A 14,104-nucleotide genomic window follows, 5' to 3' on the forward strand; every position below is an offset into this window, starting at 1 on the left:
TCGCACGGGTGCAATGCTGATACTAAAAACACTACAGAAAAACTGTGAACGTTGTATATAAAAACATAGCGGCTTCGCACGGGTATAAAATAGATAGCTGGGCGGCCGGCCGGTACCGCCGCAAACGCTACGTCCCGCAATTTTTAAATCTGTAATATCTTCGAAAATATTCACTTAAATCATACGGTGTAAAGGGCCATATAGATCTATATTAAATGAACTATGTATTCAAGGTATTTAATTGGTTAAGGATTAATGCTGTATTGGTTAAAGTCGCTTCGAAAATTAGCCATTATTTGTCGTAAAAAGTAAATGACAAAAAAAAGTTATTGTGGGTTATCCATAAGAGATAGACATATACCATCGCGGACTTTTCTGTAGACCTTTTCAATGTTAAATTTTATTATATTAATTTCAAAATAATACTTAGTACTTTATTTTGATAAAACTCGTAGGGTTCAGCCTGCGTTTGCAATGTAAGCGGAAAAAATGTAATTTTTTACGACATCACATTAGAAACCTCAAAAATAACAGTACTTCTCCACTATTTAATGGATGTTATTATACATATAAACCTTCCTCTTGAATCACTCTATCTATTAAAAAAAACCGCATCAAAATCCGTTGCGTAGTTTCAAAGATTTAAGCGTACAAAGGGACATAGGGACATAGGGACATAGGGACAGGGAAAGCGACTTTGTTTTATACTATGTAGTGATGATTCACTTTGAGCATAATGCTCTATTTCACATGCCCCTCTCACCCTTTATGAATTTTCCTCGTCAGAATATCAATGCTGTACCTCAAATATATTTTCGTGACATTCTCACGTTTAGTCAAACATTTTTTGTTGTTCGAAAAATAATTGAAGTGTCGAATGAAATTTTCAATGCACATTTTCGAGGTTTTGTTTGTCATATGTTTCCCATTATGTATGTGGAAATTTAGTTTGTTTATTTCTTTCGTATTTTGTTTTCCACTTTTAAGAGATTGGTATTCACACGGTTTTATGTTTCATGCAACTTATTCGTATCTTCTAAGGTACAATTGTAATAACAATCTTATAATCTAAAGAACCAATTAAAAAACCGACGATTAAAATAATTAATTTGTACCGATCTTAGCCAGGTATTTTCTACCTACGAAAATATAAAACACAGGTATTCGGGTATATCATTATGGTCTTATAGGATGCATGCGTGATTAATAACTTATATTATAGATAATGTCTACGTTTTAAATAATTTCTAAACAACGGCGTTATAATAAACAGAGGAAAAGAGAAAAATATTACATAAAATACTTATAACCTGCTTGAATATGAGTATTTGATCATAACTATAGTGTATGCGTAGATACAAAAGGTCTATAAATAAACAGAACAATAGAAAATTGCGCATGTGTTGTTAACATAAGTAGGGACTCAGGATATGAAACTACGGACTCTTTTGTTATTCGAAAAATTTCATAAACTCGAAATCTGTATTCATAAAATCTAGTGCCATTTCTCGTTAAAAAATATTATTTTAGTTTCAAATCAGATCGGTGGAAAGTCAGTAATAGTTCCCTTTTCATCGGTTTAATGATATTTTTTTGCCTTTTTGTTGTTCGGTTCAGTTGTTTTCCAGAGACTAACCTGTGTTTTATTTTTTCCATTCATATGATAACGTTGAGAATTATTCATGCTTCTAGTTCATATTGTCAGTGTTTTTATATGTTATTTTAATCTTTTATTCTTTAACATAATGTGTATTTTATCTGGAGCATTTTAATTTAGAGAGCACTCAAGCTGTAGTAAACTTTCAATTATCTATATGAAAGTTAACTTTATCTGTAATTGGAGTTTTAAACGTTATATTAAAATAAAACAGCTGCTAAAGTTTCTATAATTATTGTAATTTTACTCCATCTTGCATTTTTGTGGTAGATTCAATATCAATATAAAAAAAGGTTGGCTATACCTGAAATTGGTCTTTTTAACACTATATTACAGAAAAAGGCTGTTATTTTCAATCAATTTCCTTAAGTAATCAATATTTAAAAAAGGTAATTGGACTTTTACATTCTCTACTAGCTGTTGCCCGCGACTTCGTCCGCGATTCGGTCGTTTTTCGTCATTCGTCGTTTAAAAAAAATACGTGACACTTTATTTTTGAATGTTCTTAATTGTCTCTTATAAAATTTAACTACATTAAAATTGAATACTCTGATAAGAAAATCTTAAAATCATCGAAAATCATAGACATCGAATATCTGAGGAAAACATGAATGAATATGATTTAAATTCTACATTTCTTAGTAATTAAAATAATAATCTAAATTAAATGTAGATTAACAGTTTGAGCGCGCCATTATAGAATATGTACCTAAGTAATAAATTACGTTAGTTTAGATAGTAACTTTACTAAAAACACGATGACTTTCTTTCGCGCTCGGTACCACAAACTAAACATGTTTGTGGTACGTGGCCCGCGTCACTTTACCCCCCACGAGTTCCCCTCCGTTGCTATGCGAAAATACATTCGTCGCCCTACTGTAGGAAAAATTGTAATACTGTGGCCTGGGCGTTATAACACGCTCAGGGAATTCCTGAGTGCTGATAGACTTCCGTCTATCGGCATTTATACCAATTTTATATTAATATCACCATCTTGAGGAAAAGCTTCTAATGTCGATTTAAAACGCATATATACGGATTAACCTGATGAATTAACATGTTCTAAAATTGTGAAATGAGTTCAGTTTTAAATTCGAGAAATATTGATTTCTTGTATTCGATTATTCGTCGTAGTCGAATACAAAATATATTTAAAGAAACTTAGGTTGGCCTTCAGGCAAAAGGGATCCTATCAAATGATAAACTTGACCTTGTATCTTAAAAGTAAGAATGAAAGGAGCATCTGATAATTGTTGAGCACCAAAGGATCATTTAAAACGCAATACTATAAGAGCTAATATTGTCTAAGAACTGTTTAGATTGCACATGTTCCTCTAAAACTTAAAAGTAGTGATTTCAAAGGTTCCGGCGTATCTTCAAACGAAAGCCGACTCCTTACTCCACTTTAAAGCATTACAAAAAGAACATACTACGTTAATATCGCCTATACAGAAGATGATCTGTAATCAATTGTGAGGTTATAAGCAAACCCACTTTTATATTATTTTGTCGGACCACACCACCGAATTTGTAGATTGATCTTCTATGTTTACCTCTAAGTCATTAAGACTATGTCGAAATCTGTCTGCAGTAAGACGGGCCTCTCGCTATTCGTCCGTTTAAAGAGACCAATAGTTTCAATTCTTAATCTTTCATTAAACAAACTTATTAATCGTTCTTGTCTCAAATAATGGTAATATTCGCGTCCCTACTCTAGTCATTGCTTATGCTCATGTTCATCTTCGAGAGATCGAATAATATTATGGTGCACCCTATTATTTGTCAAACGGTCTTCATATTGAGTAAAAGTTTCAGAATTCTCGAGATAAAATATGACGATCGTGATCAGCTGTGAGACGTAATTCCCTCTCAGTGAGGGTTTCGGTCTCACGGGATAGTACAATATGCCATTTGCGATCAGCTGTGAGACGTTATATATACCCTTTCAGTGAAGGTTTCGGTCTCACAGGATAGTACATGCCGTTCGCGGTCAGCTGTGAGCCGCAATTCTCGTTGTGAAGCGGTTTCAGGTTCGGCATAACACATGTTGTTTTCGGTCAATAGTAAGCCTCTTATCTCTAACGATCCTTGAGAACTCTTATTTCTCATTTTCTTAACTTTGCTCGAATTTCGATATATAAAGATTTTTTAGGTGGCACTGATGCGGGTGAATAAAAATTAAGTTAACCCTTAAATTGTCACCCCTAGATAACTTGTGTTTATAATGTCCAAATTTGGAGGATGTGTTGGAATTAGGATAGAAAAGAGGAAAATGAAAAAAAAAATTAAAAATTTTAATTTTTTCTATTGTTTTCACTATGTCACATAAAACGGACATTGCCAATTATATGTACATGTTCGAACCGTCACATATAACGGACATTGCACATTATTCCTGCAACCGTGGTACACATATACAATGCACATTTTCAACTCTGTAATTCAAAATTATTATCAAATTATAATTATGAACGATCTAGAATAAGCTTTTCAAACATCTGTCTTAAAATGTTGGTTAAAACTTTAACGATATCGTTAAAAATAATGTATTTTAAAAAACGACACTACCAAAAATCACAACCTAAGAATATGCTAAGAATTGGAATAGAAATAGTATTACATAGCCTGAGAACTTATCTAATACACCAAGAAAGTCCTCTTCCCATTCCTTATATTGTACAGATTGAAATGTGTTTGCTTCATCGTATGCAAAGAAGTCGTATATAGTCCATGCTTGAGGTACCAAAACAAACAGGAAATTTAAATCGCTTTTTTTGGATTCTTTGGCATATATTATATCCATTTTCTGCCAGTTTTTTAATTTGTAAGGTATTATTATTTAAATTTTCAAACATTGGGTGGTATTTCTGGTAAGTAACATCATGCTGTGGCTGAAGAACTACTGAGAGTAGGGAAGATTCATCTCGCACCGCATGTAATGGCTGTAATTCTGCAGCAATAATATTTTGTTGATGGTAAAAATACTGACTTTTTGGGTCTTCATTGTGTCTCAAATCAATATGTCGTATAATTCCGAAGGTATGGTGCTGGGGGTAAAATGATTGACACTGTTATCATAGTGAAATCACTCCCGTAGGTCTACATTTCCTTCAAAATCGTCATCTCAACTCAACGCCAGACTCTTCAGCTTTCGCCAGAGGTAGGGAGGGAATTTTTTATTGATTGCCAAGTCATGCTCCTCTAAAACATATTAAAAATAGAGAAAAATATATCAAAATGATGACGTTGAAAATGGAGGGCCTTATTGGCAACGTCCGTTACATAGGACATGTGAAGAATACCCTAGTATATACTCCAAGTTGTCAACGTCCGTTTTATGGGACATCGTATATAAACTAAGATTTGTATTCCAAATATTGTAAAATATGTAAAAATTATGTCAAAATACTATACTTACAATCGTATTCTAACTAAAAATATAACATTATAAGCAATATAGCCAAAATACTTACAGTTATTATCAATTTCATCGGGAGAGTCAAGAGATCCGTTTTTTGCAATTTTCAAATGGTCACCATTCGCGACTGTACTTCGCTTTGGTAAAAAAACCTACATGTACGCGAAGGACATAGCTAGTACCTTCCCAATATACCGATTAGCAAAGCTTAGGTCTGCTATAACAGCGCCAGCATGTGTGTAAATACTATGTCCTTTAAAACTGACGAAATCAATTTAAGGGTTAAAACGGACTAAGAGTGTTATAATCTCAATCATCATCATCAATACATATAATAAAATTGTGGAAAAGTGATGTCTGTACAATTAAAATATGTAGAAAAAAATTAGCAGGTGTTATTATTATCGAGAAATCGAGAGAAACCATTTTTTTCTCTTAAAAGCTCCCCCCCTCGCACTTCCCGAACTCCGATTGACCGTAATTTATTTTTCCTTACATTTTTATCATATCCTTTTCTAATGGGTTTCATCCTACTGCGATTTTTTTTTGTTTCAAAAATTATCTACCCTGGTGTATAGGTAAATTTTCCACATAAAATGTCCTTTAAATTATGTCGTATTATATTTTTAACCCCCGACGCAAAAAGACTGGTGTTATGTGTTTGACCGCTATGTATTTCTGTGTGTGTGTGTGTGTCTGTCTATGGCACCGTAGCTGGCTAACAGGTAAACCGAATTAGATGCGGTTTTTTTTGTTAGGCAGAATATTTTCCGACGCTGGTTCTTAGATAAAGTGTATCAAAATTGGTTCATCCACTTATTATACCTACATAGGGGTAAAAGTGGGAATGAAAAAAATGAAAGTTATAATTTATTTTTAAAGATCGTCGGGAAGTTTATGAAATTATTTATTCCTTTTTCTATACACTTTTCTTCGTCTCAACGGTTTAGTTACGTGCTCTCTCTCTCTTCAGCCTTTAGTTACGTGCGTGAGACAGGAAAGATCTAATTTGGATTTGTTTCTGGATTTGATAAAAACTGAGTATCGATTAAGCTGATCAGTGGCTACTGGCTACACCATAGATTATTAAAAACATCCGTTTAAGAAAGGAAGGAAATAGAATTTGCTAGAATTTGCCCCTGGTTCCTAAAAAATAATATGACATAATTTAAAAGAAATTTTACGTAGAATTAGTTAGGCATTTCTTTTTTGATTTTCGATATTATATACTAATCATAATTTTTAATTACAATAATATGTAGTAACTATTTGGTATAGGTTAGGCATTTCATTTCTTGATTTTCTTTAATAATTTGGTACGTAAGTTTTTTAGCTCAATTTAGTAAGAAATTTTAATAACAATTCTTTTAATTATTTATGGTAGTACAACAGTACAGTATGGTTGTACGTATTTACTCAATAATTGTATGTTAAGTAGTAATTCAGCATGGGCGTAGCCACGGTGGGGCTGGGTGGGGCGCTTACCCTGGCTTTGATATGGTAGGTACTAATTGTGAAGGGGAGTGGGCGTGGGCGTGGGATTAGGACTGAACGTGGCATATGGCGTGGGAGTGCGAGTGGGCGCGGGAGTGGGAGCATGAAAATAAAAATGATTTTTTATTGTTGCCCCACCCTGAGCCCATGGTCATAGGTCCCATAGTCACTATTCCACGTGAACGAAGTCGCGGGGACAGCTAGTAGACAAATATAATCAGAAAGCTTTGAACTCCTAAGCTCAACCATAAAAGATAGACATTTATGATGTCGGGAGATATTTTTTATATAATATGGAGAACATTTCTTTCATACTTGATTTCTGTGTAGCTTTAACCATTAAGATACACGCATTAAGAACGCACACGCGACGAAAGCTTAAAAATGGAGTTGCTGCTCTGCTCACGAATATGAAAAATAATTGTACCAAGTTTCGTTTAAATCCGTCGAGTAGTTTTTGTTTCTATAACGGTTATACAGACAGACAGACGGACAAACATTTTTGACGTCGATGTCGATCTCTAATCACCTCGTGATAGTTATTTAGGAAATATATTTCATGTGCAGAATTGACCTCTACAGATTTAATATAAGTAGGTATACATATATTTAGATTCCAATTTCCATGTAACGTTAAATTCGACTATACAATAACTAACAGACAATGCAGGTTACTCTCGTTTCCGTAAGTTGAGGCGGCTACATATTCGGTCCTAATAACATGACTTTTTGTGAACGAAACGACAGCGCGGTTTAATTCGATGGCAACACCATCAGAAAAAAGGAAATATTTTTAACTTTGAAAAAATATTATGATTTACACTATTAATACTATTTTAACATTAACACAAAATATAAGACTGTGAGTGTGTAAAAATAAATCCAGCTAGTTTCACATCACACTTATGTTTATAATTAGGTATACGATATATTAATTACCAAGCAATAATCATACAGATAAATACTGAACAAAAGTATTAACAGTCAAAGTATATTTTTACTAACAACATGTAAATGATGAAGGAATAATAATTATGAAGGAATAATAATTATCAACGAACTAACCTTTTTGTATTAGAGTCCCGCCTCGTGATCGAATTATTAAAACACGAAGATTTTTAAAAATGTAACCAATGAACACAATCAATATTAGATTAACTGTAATGGTGTCTAGTTTGACTTAAAATAATATACATCTACCCTCACTTTTAAAAATGTAGTATATTCACACGAATTATAAGCGCACCTTATAGGGAAGAGAAGATTTATTATGGGTTAAAGAGTAAAATAAATAAATAACATAATTATATTTAAATTATTAATTTTTAACATTGTGTTCAGTAGTGATAACATGTAAATTGATTTGATTTTTACGAAATCTCATAGATGGCGCTGAATCAAATTTGTCTTTATAGTACTAAGATTCATTAAACAGTTTCTCTGCCCAAATTACGTAAATGACGTAGTTTTTATAGTGTAAAGCTAGATAATAGCATGGCTTACTCAAAAACAACATTTAAACATGAGTCTTTAGATTGTACGCTGTCGTAGTACACGGAATACGTAAGAAAAGTAAAGGTTCACAGCTCCTCCCCCGGAGGTGATAGCATGATAATATGTTTAAAAAAACCTCACACGACCTGTTAGTAATATTCATGCAAAATTTGAAGTCAATCTATACAGTACTTTTCGAGATTAGCTCGGACAAACATACAGACAAACAGACAAACAGACAAACAGACAAAAATTCTAAAAACTATATTTTTGGCTTCTATATCGATTATAGATCATGGATTATGTATTCTTTTAAAAAAATATTCAATGTACAGTTTTGACTTTCCTACGATTTTATTATATGTATAGATTACCTAAGGAGAATAGCTGTAATTTTTGTTACTGTTGTACATTCCTTAAGTACACTTTAATAGTGTACTTCGCATTTATATGCCAGAGTCAAAAAACTCATTCGTTAAACTGGTCCTAATAAATCACCAAGAACCTTACTCACAAGTACTATGAAGCAAAATTTAAGCTCGCTTTGAGACCGTGACGTGCTTGCGAAATGAAAGATTATCACATAATCCAGGTATCTCTGTCAAGTCGTCTATTCATGAAAAATCGGTCAAGTACGAGTCTGACTCGCGACACTAAGGGTTCCGTATATCCGCAAGTTCTGTAAAAACTGTTATATTTATGACCACGCGACGCCAATTGCTGTTTAACATTCTTTTTAATATAGTAGCTTTCTAATAATAGCAGCAGAAATTCGTTATCTTTAAAAATTTCCACTGTCTAACAGCCGTGATAGTTGGAACTATCACGGTTCATGAGATAGTCTAGACGTGATAGACGGACGGACAGGCATACAGCGAAGTCTCAATAATAGGATGTCGTTTTACCTTCAGGTACGGAACCCTAAAAATGTGACGTAGATTCCTTGTTTACGACGACATATTATTATAACGAACTATGCTATAATGCTTGCAATTTTGGAGCTGTTTGATGCGCGATATTGAGTTCTTTGTGGATATGGTACATTTTGTTTGTTTGATATCTTTCTTACACGGTAAATTGGAGCGATTTTACGTTATAATTTTTTGTCTGAGGATAGGTAGTAGTAGGCTAGACTCTAGAGAGTGACGTAGACTACTTTTGACCGCAGTGAAACATTTCATTCCCATGTGCATTTCCTTTAGGTAACCATGTGAGCAAAGCCATATGTGCTCTAAGTTAGTAGGTTTGAAGGAAATCTACATAATTCGTTAATCGATTGGGCATTTAAACATACAAACTACATATAATACTGGATATCTAGTCACAACTATTGACGCAATACAACCTGTAGTGGATTTATCAAGTAAAATATCTTGTTCAAACTAAAAGATTGAAACTTGTTTCAGTAAAACTTGGGTCCTTTGATTTGAAGTATTGAGATAGTATCATATTTCAAGTATTTTGCCTTGTACTTGTGTCATTTTATTAATAAGTAAAATTGCCATTATATTTTTGAAGTGAAATTTATTTAGGCGCTTTGAGAATAAAATTTCAAGGTCGCGTCATGGCAATACCGACACGTCATGGAGTAAGCCACGCAAAGCCACGATTTTTGTATCTTTGAATATCTTGCCAAAAAGTATCACTTCTGACACGTGCGCTCGGCATACACCCTCTTTTTATGTTAAAGCGGGCAACTGAGCCGATGTCTATGGATATCCATAAATTATGGTAGTTAGGCAAGAAAGTTAAGAATTTAAATTAATAAAATGAAATTTCAAAGAAATTGAGTTAATTCGTTTTTCAGGTATAGTTCAACGAAAACTTATTTGAATTTCGATTTCTTGTAGTAAAACTTTAAAGAAAATTAATATTTAGTTTATTTTCATATCTTAAAAGAAAATAAATACAGATTTTCAGTGGTTATAATGAAAAAGTTCACTATACACTTTGATTCTAACATAAATCATTGTGTAATTCCCAAAACTAATCTGGGATTATCTGACTGAACAGCGGCTTAATTAATCATACTTTATTCCTATTGACTTAATGTTTATTGTTTAGTATCGTTAATGTAAGTATTAGTGTTGTATTAAAAATTATAAAACAAGTTATTTTATTAAACCAGGTAATAATCGCAGATACTGAGTAGATTCTGGGTATTAGATCCTTATTGGTTATTATTCAGTAATTGATATAGAAAATGCTACTAACATTTAACATATCGAGGTATTCTCTTGAATATTTTTTGAGACACTGTCGTTAAAATATAAAAAAGAAACATAATATCTCGGCGACGTTTGATTTTATGGCCTTTCATCTACCTTTAATATTAAAACCCTGTACTCTACAATCTGCAATTTGGGAGTTATAATGTAACAAACAGATAGACATCTATGTATGTCTATCTGTTTGTTTGTCTGTTGCTTGTCTATGAGCTACCTATACCTATACATACATACATACGTTAACATCCCCCATTTGCCGTCGAGGGTTAAATTTACGTCAGATTAAAAAAAATACAAGGCTCCGTTTACAAGGTTCGAAAGATCTTCGTATTTTTGTTAAATGTATCCAGTGTTTGTGTAAAGCACAGATCACAGATCTCTATAGTGTAAAGGCATGTTGTTAAGATAAAAGTGTTGTGTTCTTAAAATTAATGATTACGTATATTATTAAAATTACATTTATTCGCAATTGAATTAAAAATCAAAGAGAGAAATTAATCTCGTCGTCGACTAATTTCTTTTAAGTGGCCGATGATTTATAAAAATAAAGTGCTGCAAATGTAAAGTTCATAAAAACTATTAAGGGATAGAACTTAAAAATATACTTACATCTGGTTACACAAAATCTAATAAAATACCCAGTACAATTTTCTAGTCCTTAATCAAATTTGTAAGTCATTATCCCTGTGTTTAAAGTTTGGGACGGAACAAATTATTTCGAGATGATATTATTAAACACTATTTTATGAGACAGTGGAGGGTCTAATTTACAAAATGACTTCATGTAAAGGTACAACTTTGAGACGAAATTCTGGTTAAGTTTTTGATATTTTAGGTTATATTAAAACACTAGCATTCCGCCTGCGGCTTCGCCCGCGTTTTCAAAAAAAAACCCGCATAGTTCCCGTTCCCGTGGGATTTCCGGGATAAAACCTAGCCTATGTCACTCAGAAATGATGTAGCTTTCCAACAGTGAAAGAATTTTTCAAATCTGCCAAGTAGTTTCGGAGCCTATTCAATTCATACAAACAAACAAACAAACAAAAAATCAAACCTTTCCTCTTTATAATATTTGTATAGATTTTAATTAAGATTCTGTTTAAGATTTTTAAATTATCTTTTTATAATTCGTTGTAAATTCAAAGTTGAATAGTATTGTTGAAACTTTTAACTACAAATTCTTTATCTAGATCTTATGTTTTAATAACTAAATACCTGCCTTAATTTGACTATTTTAAATACTATTTTACTAGCTTCGCCTGCATGTTTGTGTGTTTGTATGTTTACACGTAACCGTCGTGTTTGTATAATAGGATAGATAAATTCTAAATTAATAGTACACTTATCAAGGATCGATGACAATACAATAATTTCATGAGTTTAAGCGTGTTTTTTGTTTTTCACTATATTAATTATTTTTTCTGACTACTGGAAAATTACCAATTTAATTTATGCTTTTAAAAGAAATACGTATAATTCACTTTTATTTCGATTATATCATAACAAAGAAAACACACTTAGAACAATAAGAAAACATCTTAATTATAGTTATTTTTACCTGTTTGCCAACTTTCTTCGCGTGTTTCTTGTCCCTGCTTTCTTTAAGTCTTATCTGCTTGAGGATTCCCACTAGTAATTCATCAACGTTGTGTTGGATTCCTGAAGACGTTTCTATGAATTTGCAGTCCCGTGATGTTGCTAAGGCTTTTCCCTCTGAAATAAGAATTAGGTTAGAACAAACTTTATAAGAATTCTTATAATTCTGTATAAATAATATTTACTTAAACAACTATTTTTTTAATAAGTTTTAAGACTTCGTAGATTAATTGAAAACGCCGTGCAAATTATAATTATCTACTATATAAAAATAAGTCGGGGTTTTTTTTTTACTATATAAAAATAAGTCGGGTTCTCCTTCCTAACGCTATAACTCCAGAATGCACGAACCGATTTCCACGGTTTTGCATTCGTTGGAAAGGTCCGTGAGGTTTATAGCAAAGAAAAGGTGTCTCTGTTGGCGAAACGGAGTTCGCCCGGTTTGCTAGTTTTATCATAAGAATATACTACTTAATCTAATATCTAATATATCTAATATCTAATATCTAATATATATTATAAAGGCGAAAGTTTGTAAGGATGTATGGATGTATGGATGTTTGTTACTCTTTCACGTAAAAACTACTGAACCGATTACAATGAAATTTAGCACACATATAGAGGGTAACTTGGATTAACACATAGGATAGTTTTTATCCCGGAAATCCCACGGGAACGGGAACTATGCGGGTTTTCCTTTGCAAACGCGGGCGAAGCCGCGGGCGGAAATCTAATATATCATAAATTTCTATATGGCTTGATTTTATATAATATTTTTGTGTGATGTTGCCAAAGCCAGAGAACTTTAAGAAAAAATTGAAACTCTAACGTGGGCGGTGTGACGAAATATTTACAACGAGATTTTAAAGTAACTTTCAATCGAAGCCTCAAAAAGTTCTCCCTTTAAGAACAAGTAAGTTTTAGACCTCATTCGCACGAGAGTTAAAAAAGCGTTGCGTTAAAACCCGGCGTTGGCGCTTTTTAAACGTTCTCTCTGTGGTTGTTCATACTAACGCTTTAAAATCACTCATGTCTCGTCTCTGGCTTCAGTAAGACGTGGAAATGGTTTCTGCTAAAATAATTACGTAATGTCAGTTGCGTAATATCTTTATGATATTTATATTATTATATTTGCTTAGAATTCCTCGGAAAGTTTGTTCTTAATAAACCACTTGTAGGTACCTACTTAGGTATTTGTTCAAACTCGTCATCGATAAACATGTTACTTAAAGGAATATGATAAAAATACCTACTGTTTTAATTTTTATATGTTAGGTATATTTGAAAGAAAGAAAGAAGGAAAGATTGGCACTAGCGATTTGTGTTATTAAAAGACGAAAAAGAAAACAAAAGGCATTCTGGGTACATCCTCTGAATGAACAGAGATACTTAAAAGGGCAGTTTGTGACACTGTACGAAGAGTTAAGGCAATACCCCGGAATTTTTTTAATTATTTTCAAATGTCTATAACGATTTTGAATACAGGAACGGACGAGACTCCACATCTATAATTAATAGTTCGGGATCAACAATCCACGACATCGTATCGATTTTCTGATGATTATAAGCACAACAAACACGTGCTACCGCTGAGCGAGCGTGCGGCATACTGAACGCAGCGCCGGCGCTTTTTTAGCGCTCGTCTGAATAATAGTAAGAAGTTTCCTATGGTCTATTTTATTTAACGCCCAACGCCGAGCGTTGAAAATAGAACACTGCGCGATAAAAAAGCGTCGCGCTTTAAAAGCGCTGACGTGTGAACATATACTTGGGAATGCATTTGTTCTATTTGGACGCTTTTTTAACGGACGTTAAAAAAGCTCTCGTGTGAATGAGGTCTAAGTCTTGACATTTTCAGTTACAATCGTATTATATCTGAAAATGTATTTATGTATTATACGCCTACCTAAAAATGTCTGGTAACCTTTTGCCATCTATGCCTTTTGCAGGCAATATTGATAAGTCAATATAATTGAAATTTAATTTTGTAGTACTGTAATCTGCTTTAGTATTGTAGTATCCTTAGAACTAATTGTCTGGTACTTACTAAAGAGGTTATGAAGCGTATTATAGTACCTATTGAGCTTCAGAATAACGTTTGAAAGCTATGCTTTGCAGTAATAGGATTAAATCATATTCTATAACTCTCCTGATTTGTAGTATATTAGATTATCTTAAAGTAGTAGGTAAAAATGGTGCCTAATAGTGAGTAGAAGA

The 14,104-nt window shown here is 32.9% G+C and overlaps 1 protein-coding gene across 1 annotated transcript in view; it reads right to left on the minus strand.

Annotated features, from left to right (window-relative positions):
- Positions 1 to 14,104, minus strand: part of LOC149477292 (uncharacterized) — a 65,793-nt gene that overhangs the window by 1,351 nt on the left and 50,338 nt on the right. Inside the window, exon 7 of the mRNA XM_089710824.1 lies at positions 11,850 to 12,004. Within this exon, the coding sequence (XP_089566950.1) occupies positions 11,850 to 12,004 (155 nt within the window). The remainder of the gene's footprint in view (positions 1 to 11,849; positions 12,005 to 14,104) is intronic.

Source organism: Colias philodice, chromosome 25 (genome assembly GCF_061535455.1).
Source record: "Colias philodice isolate Cphi_HAF_F1 chromosome 25, ilColPhil1 Martin Lab GWU primary, whole genome shotgun sequence".
Classification (NCBI taxonomy): Eukaryota; Metazoa; Arthropoda; class Insecta; order Lepidoptera; family Pieridae; genus Colias; species Colias philodice.